The sequence below is a fragment of the Oreochromis niloticus genome, linkage group LG10 (genome assembly GCF_001858045.2).
Source record: "Oreochromis niloticus isolate F11D_XX linkage group LG10, O_niloticus_UMD_NMBU, whole genome shotgun sequence".
NCBI lineage: Eukaryota > Metazoa > Chordata > Actinopteri > Cichliformes > Cichlidae > Oreochromis > Oreochromis niloticus.
The window spans coordinates 2,015,754-2,040,925 of NC_031975.2; the positions used below are offsets into that span (position 1 = coordinate 2,015,754).

The window sequence follows — 25,172 nt, forward strand, 5'->3', positions numbered from 1 at the left end:
GGCTAGGGGAAACTCAGACGCTCATGAGAACACGACTTCAACCTGTTTTTCCATTGAGTAAAAATCTGTCGGGGCAGCCGAAGGTTGCCGTGGTTCACCGGGGTCCACAGCACCACTTGGCTTTGATTCCTTCATGCCTCCCAGATGTTGGCCCATATGGTTCCACTTACTCTCCAGGGGAGGAAAATAAATGGTTTGTTTTTCTATTGTGGTCTCACTCATTATGCACTTATAAAACCAGCTTTTGAAGATTAGAAACGTATGCCTGTGTTGAGCCAGATATAAGCTGGCATGTTAGCATGGAATGTGTGGCTTTTCCTCTTAAGCTCACATTTCCCTGAGTTCAGTTTTATTTTAACAGTAACACAGATCAGTGCTGGAGTAGTGCTTTATATATAGTTTTAGCTTTGCCCGTTTTGCCTAACCTCAGAACACTGATTCAAACCAAGAAATGTAACGTGCAACCTTAGGACCATCTTTTGGTCCACGTGTTAAATGTGAAAATGTAAAACCATAAGAGACTGTCATGGCAATAAATGATGGAGAAACGTACTTGTCTTTACACGCTCTTGGCTTGGTGACCTATTGTAAATCTGTCAGTTTATAAGGAAAGTGTTATAAATGCTAAATATTTAGAATTAGCAACTTAATTTATATTCTGCATGAATACGGTCATGTGAAAACCAAAGTACACCCTTATTTCTTCCATTAAGAGGGTAAGTAGCAGCAGCAAGTCCTGCTCATCAGGTGTATTTGGTTTACTGATCACACTGGGACAATGATCCCAAATCTCTCTATAAAAGCAGAAGTGGACGTCCCAGCAAATTCACCCCAAGGTCAGCAATGCAAAAACCCACGAGCTACATCTCCGACTCTACAGGCCTCACTTATCATGTGAAAGTTCATAATAATCAGTGTTGGGAAGGTTACTTTTAAAATGTATTCCACTACAGATTACAGAATACATTGCAGAATACTTTTGATTACTTGATATATTGTCATGCTTTTACAACTACATGAATGTACTGTTAGCTGACGTTAGCTGAGGTTAGCTCGTAGACTGCAGACTGTTACACTTGATGGATAGCATTAACAACCTGCTAGCTGCAAACAATCATGTGCAGTGTCAGCTCGGTGTTAGCCTTCAGTAATGGTAATAAAACACAGCAGTAGTACATCGACGACACTGAAGTGGCACATAACCCAGGTAGCTACCACAACTAAAACAAGCTAGCTGCAGTAGGCTAATGTTAGCTTTTAAAAAAGAACTTAGTTCCAGATGTTTCTTTAGGTTGGAGTCTTTGGGCGCTGAGAGCAGCTTGGTTGGTGGCAAACAGAGTTTGCATTGCACAGTCAGATTTCCAGTCAGAGCCTCTTATTGCGTGTTTTATTTGCGTGGAATTACCAACAACAGAGAGGGGACAGCCTAACATATGAAACAGGAAAAGACTCTGGTGTAATCCATGTATTTCAACAAAGTAACTGTATTCTAACCTATTTAAGCAGTAACTGTAGCGGAATACAGGCACTCATATTTTGTATTTTAAATACGTAACACTGGTACATGTATTCTGTTACTCCCCAACACGGGTAATAGTTCAGTTAGAAAAAGACTGAACAGGTTTGGCTTTTTTGGAAGGCTTGAAAGAAGGTCTTTAAAAAAGAATATGGCAGCGCAGTTTAGGCTTAGCTTCTGTAAAGCATGGTAGGTAGGGGAGGGTTGATGATTTGGGCTTTTTTGCAGCCACAGTTTCTGGACCATGGATGTACCAAAGTACTCAGGTGTGAGGCCGTCTGACCAACAGCTAAAGCTTGGCTTAAATTGTGTTATGCAACAGGACAATGACAAAGACACCAATAAATCTACAATGAAGTGAGTTAAAAAGAAGGTCAAGATGTTTCTTGCTGCTCAAGTCCAGACCTAAAGCTCATTAAAATGTGGGACCTTTGGAGATGTGCGCATAAAAGAATGACCATAAGCCTCTATGAACTGAAACAATGTTATAAAGAAGAGGAGACTAAAAATAGACTGATAAAGTCATACAGAAAACATAAACCTTAAGTTATTGCTGCTAAACTTGGTTCTACGAGCTTTTCGTTGTATTCGTACTTTTTCACATGGTTGTATAGAGTAATAACACAAAATTAGAACTGGAAGTTGCTTGACTGTTTCTCAGGACCTCACCCGGTCTTGCCTCCTGCTTACCTAAAAAAGGAGTTTCCTTAACCATGTTTTCCTTTCAAACTGCTGCTTTCAACTTTTCTTCTGACTGACAACAACTTTGTTTTACTCTTTGGCATTCCTTCCCATCCTCAATAACTCATTCCTCACTCTCACAGCTCTTCTGAGCATTTAAGGAAGTGTTAGTTCTGTGGGGTAGCAGGTGTTCCCAGCCTTTCCTGCCCTGACCTTTCAAGTGCTGGTCGTCTATCAGTGGGTGTCAGGCTTATAAGTAAGATTCAGGTCACCCGTCTAACTGAGAGGTCACCCTTCACTCACACTGTGAAAGGAAGAGAGGGAACTAAAGATAAGAGAGAAGAACGTAGACAAGAGAGGGCCCTCTTCAGATTTTTTACCTTGGACTTTTGTGGTTCTTGAACAATGAGAGCACATCTGGCTGCTTCTCACTAGTTTGTCACAGTTGTCCCTCATCCTTGAAAGGAAGCGCCTGAGAGAAAAACAGGAGAAAGACAGCCAGTGTTGTTCTTTACTCTCTGCCTGGTTTGAAAATAAAAGGAAAGTCCTTTGGATTGTGGGTGCGTCCTGCCGTCCAGCCGTCCAGCCGGAGGCTACATAGTATGGATCAATATAAAACAACATGGGCGCAAGCGCGGGCTGTGTAAAGTTTCATTTAATGGATCTGTTTGTTTGTCTGTTTTATAGCTGGTCATAAAGACAAATGACAAGACAATATGAGGGCAAGAGCATCTTTTCTTTTCCATAAAGGCTGTTATTTTTAGCCCGCAGTTCTGTGATAGACTCCTTTCAGCAGAACTGACAAGTCTTCTTTCAAATTAGAGCACCTTGTCAAAAGTACAGAGGGGCGGATGGATCTAGCCTATCTTCATTAAGTGTTCTTTAATTGGCTTTGTAAGGAATAATCTCTCCGTCTCTCTGAGCTCCACGGTTGGCAGGCAGGCTGTATAACGGCACCGCTCGTCTGTCAAAACGTCAGCAGCATCTCAAAAATGAAAGCGACACATGCCAGCAAGTTGTTCAACACTGTGTACAAATACTCCAGATCACACGTCAGTAGAAAGGCCTGTCATAATCCTCTTTCAAGGAAATTAGAGTTTAGGTAAACACAACTGTCATGTGCAGTGTTCCTTAGAAAAGTTTTTTTTCCCTTTTCTTAGCTCGTAATCTTAAAAGGACCCTGAGCTCAGAGTATAAGCACATTTCCATTTATCACACGGCATATCTTCTATTGTTGCCGAAGCGCTGACAGTATCCACAAATTTTGAAGGCCCCGGAGCGTTGGTGTTGTCAAATTGAAATGTGGGAAGCAGAATTGCTTCCCACCTGCGTAGCTCAAAAAGCGCTCCAGGTCTTGCCTTGATGTGTGATAGAAATGAGGCACCAAACAAAACATGCTGTGTCCTCTTCTGATTAGCAGACATCAGCGTGATCTTCCATGTCCTTCACCGAGGCTCTGCGCTACCACAAATGCGCACTGACGACCCAGCAAAATAGCAGCGAGCAACTCGCCAGCTTGTCAGTCTGTTTGCTCCATCTTCTGTCTCGGAGCATTCTCGTCTCTGCACTGCATCCTGGAGCTTAATGGACTGTAGAGGTCTCAATTGAAAATGTGAACGTGCCCTCAGAATGTGTAACCTTGTTTGCCCTAGGTATTTAACACAGGACATCTAAAGGCGGTGGCTTGACCGAGGCATGTCACGGACAAATGAAAAGCTATTAGAGAAGACATGCCTTTGTGTGTGTGTGTGTGTGTGTGTGTGTGTGTGTGTGTGCGCCTCCCAGCAAACCCTCCAAGTCCCTCGATTTCCAGCCAGTGCATCAGTCCAAGCAGGAGATGACATGACAGTGGCATTCTGTGTTTATCTACTCCGGGGCCGTGCTCCTCACGTCTCTTTGTGTCGCTGTCACAAGCGCAGTAAGCACTGGAAGAGATGGCAACACAGTAATAACGGAGAAGATGCGTTTGTTTGTTAAGACAGCTCGGGCTCTCCAGGCGAGGGCATTGCTGGATTTGTCTTCTTTTTTTCTTTTCTGTTTATGTAGGAAAAATTCAAAGCTGCCATTCTTTGTCAGATTTGAATCACTTGTGAGCAAAGCTGACAAAGAATGGCAATTAATATCTGATTACTGTTTCAATGTAAAAATGGGACATCATGTGTAAAGGTCAAGCTTTGCTCGAGTCGCACCGCAGTCTGCTCATAAACCTTTTGCAATTTCTTGTGATGCAGTAGCTCAACGGAATAAAGCAAAAATATACGTTTGGTGAAGGCCAGGTTTAGGCCCCATGCACACGGTGCAGCTGACAAGGGTCGAGTGAAATGCTCATCAAGGGTCAAATAATAGAAGGTGAGGATTAAGTGTACCAGTGAATCCATGTTGCTCACATGCACCTGGCTACGTGTTGTTTTGTTTCATCATCATTGGCTGAATGAAGCACTCTGGCTCATAAAGCCCATTAATCACTATGAATACGGCCTTTCAAAGTGACATTGCACCGGGCCGTTCGTGTCAGTGCCGTTTCTCGTGGCACCTGTCATCATAGCACTCTGCACATTCGCACAGGGGGGAGAGGCCGCACCAGGCATTTTGCTTTTAATGAGTATAGCGCTGAACACACGCGTCCCCCCGTCATTGCTCTAAAGAGCTTGATTGCAGATGCCGACGCTTCCGATGACAAAAACGACATCTGTGAACATCTGCTTTGGAAATTGAAGCTGGCCTTGGAACGGAACATTGACTTTGTTTTCCGTCTTTGTGGACCAATTAGGGCTAACAGATTTACACAGCCAGATCAATCTGAAAACAATAATGGCATTGCTGTTATTTCTCTCATTTGATAGCTGTGTGGCTCCATTGTGCCCATTAGCATTACAGAACAGCACGCGCCCTGACCTCCAACATCTTCCCTCCATCTCATGCACATCCCCGGAGACGTTTTTCTTCCTTTAATCTAGCGAACACACAAGGCCATGTATGTGTGTGTGAAAGAGTGTGTTTTTCTCCCTCGCTTCTCCTCTCAGGCATCCCTGCTACAGTTAATTAACAGTTATTAGTGTTACCGCAGAGCACCGGATAAGATGTCACAAATCATCAAGTCTCTAGGTGCAGTTCCAGCAATTAAGAGCTCTGTCGCACCTTCCCTCTCCACAATCATTTGGTACGCATCCAGATTCCTTTTTAGACCTGAAAGAACTAATCAAATCATTTCTGCTCAGAGATTCTGTCATTATTTCAAGCCCTAACCATGTGAGACTCCCAACTTTTGATTGCACTTATGTCCTGCTGGCCTTTGTAAACCCAGAGATAAGGAAAGATGTAGGTACAGTTAGAAAGTGTTGCTCAGTCAAATGCCTGTGCATGATGTAATGATGTGTTTTTAAATATGTTATTAAGAGATGGGGCATCAGATTAGGAGTGTTTATTTGCTCATTTTAATGCTGGCTGTGACTTCTCTGCTGCGATCAATTTGTCATCCCTCTAAATGGAAACTTAATTGCATCCGTCTGAAGTAGAGACCTTGAATCGTGCTTCTTGTTGTTTTCAGCAGCCAGTCCTTGCCCTAGCTTTTATTTATTTCCTTTCTTTTGTGCTTGATATATAGTCTGGGCTCTTACCGTCCTAGGCCCAGAAGTGTTACGCAGCAGAGTGCTACTCAATGGTGCCAAAGGTTAGCTCTGTTAAATGAGCAGTAGTCACTAGATAACTTGCAAGTATTAGTATTAACGCTTATGAGGAAGTCGGAGGTGTTGAAACAAACGTGTTGCATGTCATTTTGCCTTCGTGTGACGCTGCGCTGCACTTAAAAAGACTTTAGAGCAGAGTGTCCAAGGTCAGCGCAGTGCGTGTACGGGCTAACTAGGCCATGGCAGTTTATCAAATGTAAAATGGTAAAGTCTGGAAAAGCTCAGTTTGGCCTAAAAATAGCAACATGACAACAGAGTTTTAGGGCCAAGCTGGTCTGGTCAGACAGAGAAAACACAAACTTGGAAGGGTTGCTAGATTTGTGCGACATTAAATGGGTGACAATGAACAGATGCAAGGATACACATGAGGCGGGTATGTAGTGTTCAAAGACAGTTGATCAGGTAGTTTCACTTTAATCTGCACTTTTTTCTCAAAATAATCATTTGAATTTAATATTGAAATATTGACTTGCCGTATTTTTTGGACCATAAGGCGCATTAAGCGAAACAGATGAGTCAAACTTTACTCAACTCATTCTTCTTGCTTCCTCCACTTCTGTACCATTGATTCATTAATGCTGAATTCTATCACAGCTGCTCTATTCCCATGTTGTTGCAGTATATTAATGACTAACCTGGTATTGTGGATGGATTATCTCAGTTGTTCTCCTGACTGAAGTTTGGTCCGTTTACAGCATCCTGCCATGCGATTGCATTTGTCCCTAACCATCAGGAACCCTCACGTTAACTTTTATCGAGTGGAAAAAAGTTAGCGTTCATCCTCCAGCTTCACTGTGTTTATGCTATGCTAACATAGCTGTGTAGCTAGCGATCACGTAGCACATCATTATATAGCAGCTAGCCCAACTTCAGTAACCCTACAAACGTCACTGCTGTTTAGTTTTCTGTCTTCATTTATGTTGGAAGTGATAGCAGAGCTGTACGTTTGAATGTTTCAGAAATCTCTCAGTCAGAACATGCTATATCATGTTTAGGTGGAAGCTAGCGAGCTAACTTCCTGCTAACTTCTAACTCTGTTAAATGTAATAAATTCTGTTTTCATGGATGCCTGGATGTTAAACTTAATAGTTACACCTGGTAAAGCAGCAACGCTGATCATTTTATTAAAGATGAAAGAATTTAGACAGTCGTACTGTTTAAAAAGAATTTATAATTTAGAAAGAAAACATTTTTTGATGGATTTTTGAGCGCCGTGTACCACATAACATCGATTCGAGGTCAGTAAGCACAACCAGAATTCGTACATAAGGCACACTGTCGATTTTTGAGAAAATTAAAGGATTTTAAGTGCGCCTTATAGTGCAGAAAATATGGTAATCCTCTGTCATAGTTTCTGTTCTTGAGAGAAAAGCATGAACTACTACAGCAGCTAATGATATCCTTGCTGTTATCCTTTTACGTACAACTAATGCTAAACTAGTGTGAAATGCATTTTGGTGTGAGTCCTGATTTTATGTTGCGAGAAAGTGGCGGCTATCACTTTTCACCCAGCCTTTACTCAGTAACTTTATAATTCAGGGTTAGCCATCACCAGGCAGGCTGCAGATGACTGTACTGAAGGGTCATTTAAACCCTCTTTTGTAGCAGTCTTTAGAGTGTGATTACAGTTGAAACACTAAGAAAAGGTGATACAACACTGACTAAAAGTGATGAAAAATGCAATGAAAGAGCAGACCCACAGAAGCCTGTAACTCGTTAATTTATGTGTCTGAGTAAATCCAAAAGGAAATGTAAAAAAAAACCCCAAAAAACAGAAAAACTAAAATCAAGATGGCAAGCTACGGAAAAAACAATTTACATAACTGAATTTAAAGACAACAGAAATATTGTGGTGAGCTGCATACAGATATGAGTCTGTAATATGGCAATAGGAAGAGTGAAGAAATATAATCACCAAACTCCCTGATGCTGGAAATGTAATTATAGAGCAGGTTAGTCTGATGAATTCACTACTTTTAGTATACAATCTAAACGGCTTCATTCTCATCCAGATACACAGCAAACTGTACAAATACACGAGAAAAAGCTGCTCCGGTCTCAGGTCATCCTTTGTTTTTACTCTTTAAAGCCTGCTTTAATTCCCTACATAAGGGTGGTAAAATGCAGCTATTTGTGTTCCCTGAAAATCTCGAGAACAAATATTTGCTCTTGTTCGGGGCACGCTGCCAGCTTTGTTGTTGGCTTTCGGTGTGGGAGGCAGTTAGCGTGTTTCTTGCTCTTCGGCGTCCAAATTCTTCCTCCCAGGGGTCGGCTGCTGTCAGGTGTCAGCAAAATAATCACGAGTTAACAGTTGTTCGAAATGACACAAGAGCCGCCATCGATCAGCAGTCATGAATCATCAGCCGAACAGAACGAGACAGGCAGTGTGTTTTGGCAGGAAAGAAGAGCAGAGGGTCATAGCTCAGTGCAGACAGGCTGCTGATGTGACCGGACCGGCCAGTCGTATCTCCCCGGTTTTCATTAAAGCAGAAGATGAGATCAGGGAAGTGCAGGCAGAATGTGTCTTTAGGTTGTGTGGAAGTGTGCGTTTGTGTACTGTATGTCTGTCGACGTGCGCGTAGGTATCTTGCAGTGTGGCTGTATTAGCAACAATGATAGCTATCACTGCTGAGAAGGGTGATATCGGGTCTCGCGGCTCCTGGGGGGCGTTATTATCCTGCAGTGATGTGGACTGAGGGGTCAGACTCTGACACACATGCATACACACAGAGATACTCCTTTGCACACACACAAGCGGCTTTGGCATTCAGGCAATGAAAAATAAAAACGAACATACTGGCTTGGTACAGTATGAGACCACGCATCTGCACCGTGTCTCAGTGTGCACAGGCACTCATAATAGCATATTATTAGGATGAAGCATACAGTGATAGCTATATATAATCTCTTTAATCAGTCATTTTGAGATTGAGTTGAGTGCTCTGTGAAACAGAACAAAGATAAAACACATAAGAGTACAAAGGATGTTACAGATAAATATGCAGAAGAACAAATGTTCCACATTAGTTAATTGTTTATGTTCACCCAGCAGAATCAGACTTTCAAGTATGAATGTCCTTGAAAACTATTTTAACTCATGTGGTGCAAAGTAATCTAGTTAAATATTTAAATCCAGTATGTTTCACTTTATAATATACTCTGTCATCATTTTTGCCAAACTCAGAATAACAAAACTAGATTGGCCAAACCGACAACAATTGTGTGATAAAACACAAACTGTTCTTTGCTTCACACTGAAACTCACTATATCACATGGTTTGAGTGTAGTGTTGAACGGGTTTTATGGCTTTTTAAAGAAATATTAGCATAGCGTAGGACCAAGACAGAAGGCTGCACACAACCTGGCTCTCTTACATCTACCTGAACTGTGAATCCTTGGTGTTTCACTCTCTAATGTTGTCCTCTTAGTCTCTCACTCTGGCAGACTGTGCTCATGCATATTGAACTTCACTATATCCATTAAGTCCTGGTGTAGTTCATCTCTTTCAAAAAGTTGGAAGTGTAATTTCTGCAGCGTGTACTTTCAGGATTAGCACAACTGTAAGTGTAACGTTTGCCTGTGTTTGGGTAGGAGACCTGGAGGTATAGAGGGCAGTAGAAGACAGACAGTGGAACTCTGATATCTGTCGTGATCAACATGAATATAGCTGGTAGTTAAAGGCAGTCACCTCCATCAGCACCTCCATCAGCACGTGCAGACACAATCAAAGTTTTATGCAGCCCAGCAGCAGAATTGAAAGGGCTACACCCTGCACATGTTGCATGAAATTATTAGTTTGCATGACTTCTTTTGCTTACTGGAGTAAGTAACTGATCAGAGTATATATATCTATATATTCACCACACGTACTGGAAAATCTGCTTTAAAAACAAAAAGTAACAGCTTACACCTGAATGACCATCAGCAGGTTACTGCTGACTTTAGCTCATTAATGATGAAGATGTTCATAGATTTACATAACCTCCTACCTGGATTACTATATACTATACATTATGTGCTGGTGGTGCCGCGATTCCCAGATGTTGTTCCGTAACCCTGCTTGGACTCTGGCTGAAGTTCCAGGAGTTCATTTTAAATGCTCTTTCTTAGTGTGTTTCCCTCCCTCTTTCTAATGAAGGTCTCATCAGAGGGTTAGTCAGACACTGAGGGAACGGTTTCATTTTCCCCTCATTACAGCAGGCACTGGAGAATCACGGCACTTCAAAGCTGCTTGATTGCATTATCAGGCATTTGGTGTAGCACAGGCGTAATCTATGCCATGTGACCAGGGAGCAGGGCCAACATTAGGCTGTTGGGCAGAATGCGAGAGAGTGGCTGCCGAGTCTGTACTAAATATGATGTTTACATTTTCTGTTATAGATCAGTGTTATTGATCTGATTTAAAAGCCATATCCAAAAACCTGTTTACTTTATAAGGCACTGTATATGGTGGTTTTAACACATCAGATTTGTGGATTTTAAATCAAACAGTCGAAGTGTGATGGAAGTGCAGAGTTTCAGATTTAATTTGATTCAATCACCTTGAGGCACTAAAGACATAAAACATTATTACAGAGAAAATCCCACCAATCAGACGACTCCATCCCACTGTCCCCAAGCAGTTGGTGACAGTGGGAAGGAAAAACTCCCTTTTAACAGGAAGTAACCCCCAGCAGAACCAGACTCGGGGAGGCACAACCATGAAGGTCCAGACAGTCAAACAGGAAATGAAAGATTCCAAAGGTTTTTATAGCACGGGGGTTTTGGGGTGCATGTGGGAGGATCTAATGCAGGTGTCCATTGCTCTACATAATGACATTAGGTAGAAACAACAGTAAATAACGTTAAACTGTAGATTATGAGCAATAAGTGTCTAAAGTAAAACGCTTATTGCATCCTGGAGGTCTTTTTTCTTTATGTTGGTGCTTTCAAAGGTCAAACTCTGACAATCTCTGTTTATCACTCTACTAATCATTATCAAGATTGTCTGCAGATAAAGAGCCATAAAAGAATTCTAATTATCACCATTTTAGGAATGGTAATTACGGGCATCATTAGCATCCATCATGGGGTTTAAGTGGGTCTACGGTCCACTAAATGAGTATTCATCCTCCTCTTTTTCTTTTTTTTTTCTCCTCTCCTTTGTTTTCTCACTGGAGTGCAAAGAAACAGTAGAGGACACTTTGTGGAGTCATAGCCAGCTTATACATGGATGTCTACAGGCCCACAGCGCCCTTCACCCTGCTATGGTTCACATCACAGAGATCACTGATGCCATGTTGGAATTTGAGTGCTCTCCTTTTCCTGTTATCTCAGTATAAAGTGTGGACAGTATATGGATTTATAGAATAAGGGTTCACGGGGACAGCTCTCAGCATGTCTAAGTGAACAGAAGAGGCACAGCTTGAAAGAAATAAAAGAACCGAGAAAAGTAGGTTACATTTAACAATCCCTGCTGATGGATATCCACCTAGTGTGCACGCGTTTGACGAGATGTAGCTCAGCCTCGGCACTGTGTTTGTATTCTGCTGTGGAGTTGCGCACAACATCTCAACCACAGCTTTCCTGCGGATGAATTAGTAATGCTAAAAGATTCCATTTCGTCTATCTAAATGCTGTGTGCTGCGCTCAACCTGGTTAATATAAGGAGCCACTCAATTTTTCATACCCACACCAAGTGTAGCCTTCAATTTAACATGCGCTTTTAATCCTGGGAGTGCTAAATTGCTTTTTAATGTCTAGGAACATGGTGTTTTCGGAGTAACTCGTGAAAAATGCATCAGCAGTATGCAGTGCAAATCAGATCCAGTGTTTTTTTCCTGCTTCTGCTGTTAGGGTAAAGAAACAAAGCAACACCGTGACAAAAAGGAGTGAAACCAATATGTTGTTTTGACACATCTGTCACCTCGGGTGTCTCAAGAGGGCACCTCCTGCAGGCGACGTGTGCGACTGTGTTTGTGTGATGAATTGTGTGTATATTTTCGCACACATATAGTGTGGATATTTTTAATGGTATGGGAATGCATCAGCAGCATATAGCTCGTGAAGAAGCATACTAGGCGGTGAGTATGTCACATATGTAGCGTCTGCATGCCTCTCTCCGTGTGAATTCATGAGCAGTGTCAGGTGTTGTTGTGCCTGAAGCGCTACTGAATGACAGGTGCTTTCCTGGCCCGGCTAGATTCCCCTGCACGCCAGAGGCTTTAGTGCAGTCGGAGCCTGGACTCCCTCAAGCATGACTAAAAGACGCTGCTCTAATATCCCTGGTCAGAGAGTCAGTGAACTCGCTCTGATTGACTTCCTCGGGGCCAGCCAACTAAATGCCCTCTGTTGCCACGTAACAATGTGGCCATCGGAGCAGACTAATCAGTTGACAGCAAAGAAATACACAGCCAGAGGTGCTTCTGCCGGCAGCTCCATTCAAACTCTGATTGTCTCGGCTTGCAAACAGACTTTAAAAGAAAGACGCGATTAAAGCACGCGATGACAACTTTTCATATGCCATCGAGACAGTCAAGAATATGACGATGAGAAGGTTTCATATTTTGCTCAGTGTTGCAAAAATAACATGCTCTAGCAGTTTACAAAAATGTATCTATTAGCACGAAGCCTAACATGTATCGACCCCAAACTGTGGGCTGTCATATTGTTCATTCAGCCTTCATCTTATTTCAAGCTTTATTGTGTAACAAACTGTTTAGCCCTGTGTCAGTGGAGCCAGCAAAGACCCGGCCAAACCACAGTTTCCATCAGGGAATCTTGTTTGTTTACCTGTGCATCCGACCATGTGAGGTTGGGTCAAGATGTGTGTGGCGCTTTAGCTTTCGCTCTGGATAATCCTGTGCCTGTTGCTGCTGGAAATCCTCTTACAGGCTGCGTGTTTGTGTACGAGTGTCAGCAAGAGCCAGTGAGACAGACAGCAAGCTGTCCCACATCATCTTGTTGAAGCTTGGTGTTGGTAAACACGCTGCATGGTAAGCCCGACTGAGATGGCCACTGATGATTGGCCCCCACCGACACATGACCGTGGAGATCTGTGTCCGTTTCAGTTTTTAGTCACATGATCGCACACGCTTTATGATCTCCACTGATTCGACTGCAGTGTCAAAAGCAAACTTTAAGGTGGATCTTTGACACGCTTAAATAAGACACCCATTTACAAAGTATCACACACGTTAGAGAGAGCACGCTCTGTCTGTGCCCTGAGAGACTGGGTCCACTCAAATAACCCCATGGTGAATGTTCTGCTGTCAGGCAGCCAGCGAGGCAGCCTCACAATGTGCACATTTAGGACCCAGAGCCTGACAGCGGCGCTGAGTTTGTGGAGGAAAGCGTGGAATGTGTCCCGCAGGCAGACGCGGGCCGCTCTCAAAGGCATCTCTATTACAAGCGCACAAGCAGGGCCTTATGTCATGGTCACCAGTCTCAGAGATGCATTTCTAGACTGGTGCTCTGCACCGAGCCAGCACGCACCCTCGTGGAAATCTACTGGCACATGCCACACTCCGCCTCGGTGCAATAAAGTCGCATCATTCACGTTTGTGTAATTTCGATTATCAGAACTTTTCACTGCGGGAGCAAAGCCGTGACCGCTTTGCTGAGATCCTAAAAGTGTCTTTGACAATAATGATCTTCTCTTATTTGATGTCATTGTGCAGTTAATAAGACTTCTTGTGAAGTCTCCCGTCAAACCCACCGTGCATTAACTGACACTAGATAGTCGGCGCACGAGTTAGTGCCGAAACGCAGCTCTGCTCGGCTCCATCTCCAGCCGGTGGCCTTTTATCAACAGTGACGGATAAAGAGCCCTGTGATCATGTGAAGTACCAGGCACTAGCCTTGATTACCATCCCTGATGATAACACTGCATGCTAATCATTGTAAACATCATGTTGTGGCTTTGACACAGTTAGGCTTATCTGTAATTGGTGTAATTGTTACTAGCATTTAACAAGATCGTCTTCCAGATATGGAGAGTGCCAAAAGGGCCCGGGTACGGGAGAGGCTCTCTCAGATCTGCCTCGCTGATGGGTGCATTAGATCGACACTAACTTCCCTCTCTGTGCCGCTAATGAAAGGCAGCCACGAGCCAGAGCACAAATCTGATAAAAGGGTCTGGAGATGAGGGGGTCATGAAATATTTAAATATACAGGGCTTCAAAGCGGAAGAGGCCTCGCCTTTTTGTCAACAGACAGACCCCCTGCGGATCGGTTGTGGCCCCAGTCTCTGGCCCACCACCAGTTTCACATGTAGGTCACAAACCATCATCTCCTTTTTACACTTTTGGGACACCACCAGGGGAAAGGAGGGCATTCACTGACGAAATGGCTTGTGTCTCCAAACACACGCTTAGATGGACATACCCAGACATACATACAGAGTTCTCCTTGTTCAACCAGACTCCTGTGTTCTGGTGTTACACAGAGGGGCAATAAGCAGCAAAGGGGCAGTGAGGTCAGGGAGGGTATCCAAGCAGCGTCTCAGTGCATCCTGACATGTTAAAACACTCAGAGTCACATGATAGAGGCAGAAGATCCTCTGCAGTACACGTGCTCACTCACACGGTCTGCAAGCATAAGGCCCTGATCGCAGTGAGAGTTAAAGACGTGCAATTTGAAGAACTGTCCTTTTTAGGAGCTGCTACGAGCACAGACAGCAGATAGCCTGTCAGCCGCCGTCTGACAGGGAGCCTAAAAGCAAGGCTTTCTAGCTGTCTTCTCAATGTGGCGGCTCCCAGAATTGTCCCTCCTCGGTGACCTGCGAAGCACCTTGTGTTTACCTTTCATTTTTTTGTCTCAAAAGGGCCTAACGTCCAATTTCTCTCCATCCCATCATTCATCCTCCCAGCAGGGGATCTACTATGGGCAGAACAACGACCTCATTTATTCCGGGCCCTGCAAAATGCAATTAGAATCCCTTCAATGGCCAGGGGGCGTAGATTGAGAGAGAGGGGGACAACAACAAAACGAAAAAGAAGAAAGGTTGAGGATGGGCAGAGACCTCCCTGCTGTCTATCACGCTGCTGGCTTTTGATGTCCACGGCCCATCTCGTATCCCTCTAGAGAGCCTATCATCAGGCCCCCACTCTGGTGCTGTTGAGCATAGAGAGGCCCCTGGAGGGGCTTGTTTGAGTGGAGCATGCGGTTGCAAGCAGGGGGAGTGGGTGGGGCTTGTCTCCATCGGCGCCTGACAGAATGGTCTTGACGGAGCGTTTCAGAAGACCTAATCCCTCTGACCGTGCTATGTCAGCCGAGGGGGTCTGCAGAGGGTCAGACAGGTTTTAATACAGCGCCTTAGTGGTGACTTCCTCAGTGCTTCCTGTAGCTATTCCTTTTTAACAGACACAGCAGGCTGCCCCCCCCCCCCCCCCCCCCCCCAGCTCTACTACCTCCCAGTTGGCTTTTTCTCCCTCCCCATCTTGTCTGTCTCCCCTCATCTGCCCTTGTTTTGTTTTCCTCTCTAGTTCCCTGTCCTTTATCTCCCCGCCTCCCCTCGTCTCCTCGCTCTCATCGCGCCGCTGAGAAGAAAGAAACAAAAAGGGGAAATATTATTCCTGCGAGCGTGGCTGCTCTCAGTTAGTATTAAGTTGAGGCCTTGTGGGGGTTCCAACAGCAGACTTCTTAAGTTGTAGATGTCTGCTGGGTCCCCGCAAATATAAAGACATGCAGATTAGGGAGAAAATGAAAGCTAGGGCTTTGTCATGCAGTGGGTTATCTGTTATGAATGTTTCTGTCTGGGATACGGCTCCATGGTAAAGCTTCACAGAAAGAATTGGGGTCAAATTAAGAATGCAACACAAGCTCTATTTTATTTATTTATTTATTGTTGTGAGGTTTTTGTCATTGAGCTCACGTGACATCACAGCTCGGTGAAGTTAACAGTACAATAATTAATGAATTTGTATGACAAGCAGCACTAAATCTTGTTTATGCCGTCGTTTCAGGCGAAAAGTAATACTTCAGAGATGTACTGAAGGCCACTAACATGATGTAGAGATGAAAGCAAACAAATAATTTCTCAGAATTCGGTGCATTAAAATTCCGATTTCCCTGCCACGTGCCTTTGTTTCGAACCCTAATGCAATTCGTTTTCTTAGTCCATTAAATCTCCATATGAACATTAAGCAACAGTGCCAAAAATAAGCACACAGATTTAGTAATTATCCTGACATTACATGAAAATGTTCAAGGTAAAATATGCCAAATATGTATGATGCTGTGGATGTTTGGTGTGGGCTGCACATATGCTGCTTTCTGCTAGAAGGGACGGGAGTGATTGGTCTGAAATTATCACCGGCTTTGCTGCCCACAGACCACATTCCACAGCGACGTCTGTAATTTAGCCAAAAAGGTCTCCCATTTTTCTTCTGACTGGGCAGAGTACTGGTGGGGGGGGGCTGCAATCTGGATGTAACCAAAGCATTGGAGGCAGGAAAGGTTAAACCAATTTTCTTGTCTGCATTGTTTTCCAAAGCGAGTCCCACGGCGGCGACATTAGACCGATAGCGAGCGCAGTAGGCTTGTTCCCGCTGACAGGCCAGTTCTTTCGGCGGCTGCGATGTCAACTGGATCTGATTATTGCCTACCAGATCCAGATAATGTCTGCCATTGATCAGGCCATTTATTTTGAACTCCTACGGCCCCGGCCTGCTTTCAGAGACCATGGGGAGATAAGCAGATACAGATAAGCAGATAACATGGTCTCTACAGGCTTTTAACAACCGGAAGAAATACTTTTCTGCTGCTTAACTGGCTGGCATGATGTGAGAGTCATATCTCTCGGCTCTAGAATCTTTATTATAACATAGAGCGTCTGCTTTTAGGGGTTTCGTCATTGAATCAGATAGCTGCTTTCATTCCTGCGTCGACCAATCTGCCTTAATGTTCCCAGAATGCCATGCTGTTTGAACAGGATGGGAGAGAGATGCAAAGTGGAGATTCATTTTTAGCATTTTTAGTTACAAGTTTAACACTGAAAAGCAATTCCATGGAAATGAAGTTGTGAGCTCAAAAGTTCTCAAATCTCTCATTCTCTCTTTTTGTTGTTTTTTTTTTTGATTGATGCATTTCAACAGATGAGACTGTCAGCTTTTCCAAAGGCTTTTGCCACTCTGCCAGTGCTGTGGTGTCCCAGTTTGTGTAGTGGTTTTTAATGTTGGACGCGTTTGTCTTTTGTGTGCTTGCGTGCACAGCCCTGTGCCATCCCCACATTAATATTAGCAATGAGTGACAGATTAATTTATGTCTGGCTGTGTGTCTGAGGAATTGGAAAGAAAGGGCCTGTCAGTACTGCTTGTCAGGAGGGGGTAGAGATTAGAGCCGGTTGTCAATGACAAACCAGTGCAGGCTCTGGGAGATAAGGTCGGATGTAATGACTGTAAAAAAAAATAAAAATAAATAAATATATAAAACAATAACATTTTGTATATTAAAAAAAATGAAACGCCCTCTCTCCACCCTCCAAAGTCTGTGAGAAGCAGTGTTGGCATGTGTAAGTGTGTGGGTTTGTATGTGTGCAATTAGAAATATTTCACAGTTCTTAGAGGTGCGTTACATTTCCATGTTTCTGAACTTAAGCAACAAGGAGGGTGTGATCTAATCCCAGCCTTTCCTCTGAAGGCAGGGATTTATTTAAAAATAATCCTTGTAACACCGTACAGGTTTTAATCAGGCATTATTTCGATAAGTCCAATAGCTCCAGAAACTCAGTCGCGCCACCTGCCAATCAAGTGGTGTTTGGGGGGGTGGGGGTCAGTATCTATTCTGTAACGACTATGGCTCCAACCTTTTCTTTAAGGTGGAATTATTACTTATTTTTAGCTACACATTGTTAGGCAGTCAGTCCACTGAAATATTGTTGGACGGCTTGCAATGATGTTTCCCTCAGGATGGAATATAATATCTTTTCATCCACCAGTGGCAACAAACTAACATTTTAATTTGCCCGATACTTTGGTTTATGAACAAATACCTGCGGGCTAATGAGTTTCCAATTACCTTTTGCTGTATTTTTTCCCCTTTCCTAATTAGCAAATATTAGCATGCTAATATAAAAAAAAGTATCAATATTAAACTTGCTAAGTACAGCATCAGCACGCTAACATGAGCCCCTTAACGCATCATGTTCCAGACGGGAATATTACGCTGTTCTTCCACCTCAGCGGTGCGTATAAAAGGCATGAAGGTAGACTGGGGTGGCTTTGTTATTGCCTTTGAGATGATGGTAACAGAGCAGAGCCCCCTCCTGAGGCCCCGGTGTTTGAGCCACTGGGGTGTGAGCAGTGGTTGAGTTTCTTTGTGTAAAGTGGGCTAAGTAAAGTTTCAGTTGTTTAACCTTCACAAATTTTTCTTTGAGAAATGAGTAGTGTTGTTGATAATGCTTTACTCATATCTATGAGACGAAATTTTAAAAACTGACTTCTGCCCCACCGCTCCCTGCTTGGCTCAGGGTCGGCCTACTATTTACTCCTTTTACTTTAAAAGCTGTAGGAATAAAGCAAGTATATTTAGAATGTAAATATTATGTCGTGCATTCTTAAGTGCACAGGTGCAGAATAAATCATGTCTTAAATGTTGTTAAGACATGTTCATTACTAAAGTAGCTTTTTTGCCAGCCGATGGCACATCATGTGTGACGGCAGGTTTCACCCTGCTTGTTATTAACCTTTGTTGTTTGCAGTAAAACGTATTCAAGGATCCATCGTGAGGAGTTACTTTTTTCAGTACATCCTTTTATGTAAATAATAATATCATCGTGCCCGTCAGCTGTTCAGCAGAACATTTCTAGAAACGCCCACACTGATGATTTCAGACAGCTGGACTATACGGCAACAAGTATATAATAAATGTTTGACTAACCAATCAGCATACATCAGAATGCCAGAATCAGCTTCCCTGTAGGAAGAACAGAAATTGTCATTAGTAATTCTTACATTAAAATTCCGATTACACAGTATTTGCAAAACATCTGGGATTTTATTTGTTTCTATTTTGGTCTAGAAGTTAGACTTCGTTCTTATTTAACGAGGAACTTCTCCCAAACACTAATTGCAGTACCGTCTCATTAGTAGGAAGTGTGCAGGCTCACCACAGACACTCGGTTATACCTGGTGGTCACTCCCATTCTAGTTTTCTGTTCAGAGAGTGCAAGTGCTTCCACATGATCCAGTGGCTTTTAGGACCACCTGGATGACGTTTGTGGAGGAATGTTAGGGCACCTGATTTGCAGGCATTCATTTATACATTTATTTCTTAAGGTGCAACCACACTTTGGTGCACAGAGGAGTGTAAAGTCTTTTGCACTTTGCATTGCACAGCTTCTTGGAAGATTGGCAAGTGTCTTGAATGTTTTCTGCTGGTGAGTAATCTCTGTCACTGTTGACTGATGGGCTCGAGTCGGGCTATACCAGGTGCTTCCTTAAGATCATTGCTGATGTCGTTCCTCCGTGTTCCAGACCAGCAAGCTTCCAGAACTTGTGCTTATGGAGGTGCTGACACTGGCTGCTGGTCATTTAATTGAGCGTTTTTGATTAGCAGCACCTGGCTTCAGTTTACCCTCTGAAATCCGTATGGAAGCAGCGTGGGTGTATTTAGTTTTACACAGTAATGCATAAAACGTTCAGTTTCATGTGACTGCACACATACAGTTACACCAAGAGTTCAAGCGTATCATTCTGACAGAGGTTTCAGTGTGTGGTGAAACTGCTCCTGAAGTACCCACCTACCTGAGATGAATGCTGTTCACCTCTGATGATGATGATGATGATGACTGTTCAGTGTCAGGTTGAATACATGAGCACTGCAAAGCAACAACAGAGTTTGGAGCCAACAGGCAAATGTAGTAAGAGCTTTTAACATATTACATTGGCAGCACTCATCTTACACTTATCAGTAATATTTTAAATGAGGGTAGTTTGGCGTAATGGCAGGAAGGCTCATAAAGGCAAACCAGTCCCTTGTGATTGTAATCTAGGAGAGTTCCTGTAAAATTAAACCAAGCTTGCGGGGGAGACAAACATGTTCATGGCTTCTTTGAAGTGGAGAATCAGCGTCCAAAAAACAGAATAAAAGATGACAAAATGTCAGTGTTGAAGCTGATGCTCTATAGATAGAACTTGCATGCCCAGACAGCAATTACTGAGCTACATAGCATTCATCCAGACATTGCGTTTGATCTCGGTGCCTCATTCTCTTGCACAGAAGATTTTTTTTTCCATGTGAAATTGTGCAGGGTCCTCATTTGAATGTGTGTTTGTCTCTGTCCATTTCATTTGAATTAAAAATAATGTGAGATCCGGGCGATTGTTTGGCAGTGGGGCTGTAATCACAGACTTGCGGTCGCTCTCACATCTGATAATGACCATTTCGAATGGAGAACAACAGCTTGTTCGTAGCTGCTGCTGCTGCATCGCACAGGCCTGTGAAAAGGACTGGTAGCCATTTTCTGTCAGTGGCAGTCACGTAAATACATATCATGAAGCCAAACCACAAAACGCTCTTGATGTTTCCTCACAATCACCGCTTTAAACATAAGAATCCATGTGATCTGATTACATGTAACCACCGTTTTTACATTTGCAACTCATTTGAGACTTCTTGTGCATTATTCCTGTGCTCACACAGAGCTCGTGGGTGTGCAGCGTACAGCTACATCATTTCACTGTAGCGATCAAAGATGTTTTCCCAGCCTATGAGCAGCAGCAATCAAGACATTAATTATTTCATTAGTTAAAGCTGTTCAGCGCACAATGCATACACAAGGATGCTTAACAGCAGCCTCTAACTTGATGAACACATGGTCTGGTCTTTCTCCCAGGCCCTCTGTGACCGAGCATTTATCCTCTGTAGCTGAACCGAGTGGCTGGACTTTTCCCGGTCACCTCCCTCCCATTGCCTGATGGTACTTCACATTCTTTGTTCTGTAAGCCGCAAGTGTTTCCAGAAACATCCCCACAAAGTGTGTTTAATTCTTTCTCTTCTGCTAAATGTGAAATGTTCTGCTTAATCAGACTGGGAATCTGACTCCAGTTTGGAGGAATGCTGTTGTGTTAACTCAAAGTGAGGATTTGTTTTGCCGTTGTAAATCTCAGGCCACTGTATATCCCATTTGATGTTTGTATGGCCTATCCCAGCCAGCCAACAGATCCTCTCCGTTACCGAGGGACGGATTAGCATCTCAGCTATGAGCTAAGTCTGTTTTCTGCTCTGTGGTTGCTCGACTGAGCTGGCAGCAAAAGCTTGTGCAATGTGACTCTATTGTACATCCACTGACCTCCCAGCCAGTGGGTTAGTGCTCATTAGACAAGCCATAGGATGCAACACTCACACTATTAAGAGGATTTTCTTTCCGTCCGGATTCATTTGGTGTGATTTTGGCAAAAAAGGATGAGCGCCATTGCTTCTCAGATCAGAAGTGGGAATCCTGCAGAATAGTGTTCCTCTAAATCAATATGCTGCTTTCAAAATACACATGCTGTCATACCAAGACATAGAAACAACTAGAAGGTGCAATGTTCTGTTATCCTGGACAGCCAAACAAATAACCTCACATAGCCTGGGAGCCTCATACAGTCAGTAGGCATGGCTTCTTCCTGTAGTTTCAGGGCTGGAAGCTAGTTAGCTTTCTGCTCTGTCGGGGTGGACCACGGAGAGCGCAGCACTCAAATTGGAGGCTGAATGACCCAAAGTGCTTTTTATATTACCAGTTGACCTCCCTTCAGGCCAGTGGAGTGGGAGTTGATTCAACAGGAAGACAGCGCCTGTGGGCTGCGAGGAGGTGCATGCTGCTCATAAAGGAGCGTTTTGTTTTTCCTCCCCTCACGGTAGCAGCACCCTACTGGGGAATTCATTAGCGGCTGACATCATCTTGCTCTGTACAGAGTGACAGACTATCTTTCTGCCCTGGCTCTCCCCTCCCTCTCGCCTTTCTCTTCTTCCCTCTTCTCCTCTCTCTCTCTCTCTCTCTCGCTGCCTCCTTATCTTTCTGTGGTGCGCTGCCGTCGAAGCTTTTGCGCGCCATTTACGCAAAAGGTAAATGCGTCGATGTGCACTTCTGCAATTAAGGTTCAAGCTTTTCGGAAGCCCCAAAAAACACAAGTGTGTTTATCTTGTCAAGGAGGACTACTGTGGTTGAATCCAAGACCGCCTGGAAATCAGGAAGTGGGAGGACCCGACCGTTAAGGCAGCAGCACACAAGCAGTCAGTTGCTGGATGAATGGGAGTTTGTCTGGTGCTTAGGAGCGGACGGGGAGAGGCTGTAGCGTGCCCACGATCGGAATCTGTCAGCGCACCCAGCGCGACAGTGGGTCTATACCTAGTGAATTTTTGCTCACTGCTCGTGTGATTTCCCTGCGTTTCTGTCTCCACGGAGAAAAGTGGCCGTGCGCTTTGTTGGATTGGTTTGCTCCATCGGACGCAGCCCCATTCTGCGCACCGACTCACAAACCCTCCAGGATCCTGTTTGTTACCTCTCACGGATATTTCCGACAGGAGAATATACGTGAAAAAATCACACACGCACACACACTGAGTCCCGAGCAGGAAAGGAAGGTGGATCAAAGGATTTTTTTCTCCCTCCTCGCCTCATTGCTGATGCAAAAGCTCTCCGTGGCGAGACACATGGTTCTCTTTGTCCAAAGGGCGCAGTAGCTTTGTGAACGGCTTTGGATTTTTTTTCTTGGAAAGGCTTCTTCTCTTTTCGCATGGCTGTCTTCAGTTTAAACGGAGTAGACTTCGCTGCCTCTTGTATGGATTATACTATTTGAAAAGCAGAATGTGAGACGAGGCCATATTTACCAGACCGAGAAAAGTAATATCCTGACTCCTTGCTACCCTTGCCACATCGAAGGTATGCGCGCTGGCTCGGAGCCGCTTCTTAATCCACGACGTGTTTGTCATTGTGTGTGGTAATGTGCAAAATAACGTGAGGAAGACTTTTTTTAAAGCGTGCAAAGAAAACGGTCTGTGTGTTGCCATTTATCCTGCAGCTTTCATTGTTTACATCCTGTCCGTGCTGCATTAGTGAACAAACCCAAGTGTATGATTTTAATAATAAAAAATGTCTTTCTCACGAGCACCATTTCCTATTATTTTGAATTTATTGCCGTGCTTAACGTGAAAATAAAAGACACAAGTGCGCATAACTAAGCTGTCACTGGCCGCAGATTTCGAATATTCTTGTCATTAAGGTTATGTCATGTCAACAAGAAAACAAAGCACTGCTCTTAAAATGTAATCTTCCGAAATTCAGATTTTCTGCATTAAACAAAACCAAAGCGAATGAGTCCACAAAGCCAGTTATTAGAAATTGGTTTTATTCAGAGAAAGCTGTCAGTCCGTCTTCACATGGGGCTCAACGGGTGTTGTTCCGTTTCTTTCCTGTCTTCACTACGTGCGTTTTGTGGCATTTTGTGATGATGTGAAATGTGTCAAAAGCAGTGTTTGAAATGTAGTTTAAGCGTGACCTGTTTTAAAAACTACGCGTGGCTTTTGTTGTCTAATTCAGGTTTAAATCCCATCACCGCACATGTTATTCTAGCACGCTGATGGTGTCGGCGCGCTGCTGCCTGAGACGCTTGGAGGAATCGTGAGGCTTTAAAAACAAATTGGCACGGAGCAACAGTGCCATCAAGTGGCCAGAATAAGAAGTGCCACTTGTTTTGTTCCAGTCTGATGCCCAGTGTTGGTTTTGATCACGATACTCAGGCTGTCCTGATAATTATAGACAGGATTTGGGGAAAGCGGCATGCACACACGTGCCCTAACAATGACTGCATGCGTGCCAGTAAAACTGGAGCACACAGCTCAGCAACACATTTCCAGAATTGTATATTTTAAAAAAAAAAAACTTCTGCTAGTTTAAGACCAGAGTTTGCTTCATGTTTTAGTGACTGCTGTGAGTGTGATATGTGTTTTGTTCTCCCGGTTAGCACAGGCATTGTTGTACATCATCTCTAAAAATGTCATAAAAGAGTTTGAAAAGTTTGGTGAAGGAGAAAAGAACCAAAATCGGTTTGCTCCAGTGTCATCTTGGGGAATTGTAACTCTGTGCTGAATGTGATGTTTTCCTCTTTTTTCCCAGGTCTCCGATGCCAGCTCCGAGAAATTTTTCAGCACAGCTGCAGTTAAAGGTATGCATTTCTGTTTCTATGATGATGTGTTGTCACCATTGCACTTTCTGCAGATATCGCCACGTTGACATTTGTGTACTTTGTCTCCGTGCGGTGTTCTCTTCATATTTCACACATTTCTTATTTGTGGGCATTTAAAACAATAGCAGTTTACCCAGGTTGCATCTGTATGTAACGTCGCCGTACACGAAGACTCAAACAGTTATCGTCTAATGTGGAAATATTTCTCCGCGTCGGTGTGTGACGCTGTGAGGCTGTGTGAGCGTTTTGGTGAGCCTTTGTTTCAAATGTGCTGAAATGCACCGGGACCTTTGCTGAAGCCAGAGCAGGAGGAGGATGTACTTATGCTGTGAGGGCAGGAAAGGCATCTGTTTATGGCCTCAGTGTGCCAACACCACATGTGACCTCATTATCAAGTCACTAATTTGCTGTTAAAAGCAGCCCCATTTTCTCTGGCTCAGGGATAATGGAGGTGCCCCCATGAAAGGACATTCCTCTGTAATGGAGGGGAGTTACCACGCGGGGCGAGAGGGAGGCTAGGAGACCAAGGTTATGACCCCTTCGGGGCTTTGGTAGAAATGGGTGAGATAGTTGGGATAGGTCCTTGTAGCCCCAACCCCCCACCCTTAATGCTTGTTCCAGACCTCCATACACACTTCCCATATTCTGGCCTTTGATTCCCTCCCGGCCTTGATTTGTGGCATCCATTGGCGTGTTCAATGGCCGTGCTTGACAAGAAGCTTCTCTGCGGACTGATTTGGTTCCCTTGAAAGGATTAAGGCCTCCTTTGTGCAGCCTAAATCAACAGAGGGCCACCCTCTCTCCCCTACCATGAAAGGATCTGACTGGGGAAACAGTACACAAAATCTGCTTTCTCTCTGCTCCATGATAGCCCGCTCTCTTGGCCCCTATTTCCATTTAAATATGCCCTCTTTTCTTCTCTTTTACCACCTCTGCCCCCTGTCATCCAGTCCTGCCATATGCTAATACCTGACACAATTGCAAAAGACGAGTAAAAGAATCCAGGTGCCGAGAGAGCAGAGACCACTGGTATTTTTATTGAGGGTAGTGTTGAGATTAAAAGAGTCGGGTGGGTTTTTGTTGGAGGGGATTACCAGCACGCTAATGCAGCAAACCTCTGGACAAGCAACAGCTCCAGC

The 25,172-nt window shown here is 43.8% G+C and overlaps 1 protein-coding gene across 1 annotated transcript in view; it reads left to right on the plus strand.

Annotated features, from left to right (window-relative positions):
• The window catches only part of auts2a (activator of transcription and developmental regulator AUTS2 a), a 317,199-nt gene that overhangs the window by 259,802 nt on the left and 32,225 nt on the right, over positions 1 to 25,172 (plus strand). The window contains 1 exon segment of the mRNA XM_025910693.1: positions 23,964 to 24,012. Within this exon segment, the coding sequence (XP_025766478.1) occupies positions 23,964 to 24,012 (49 nt within the window).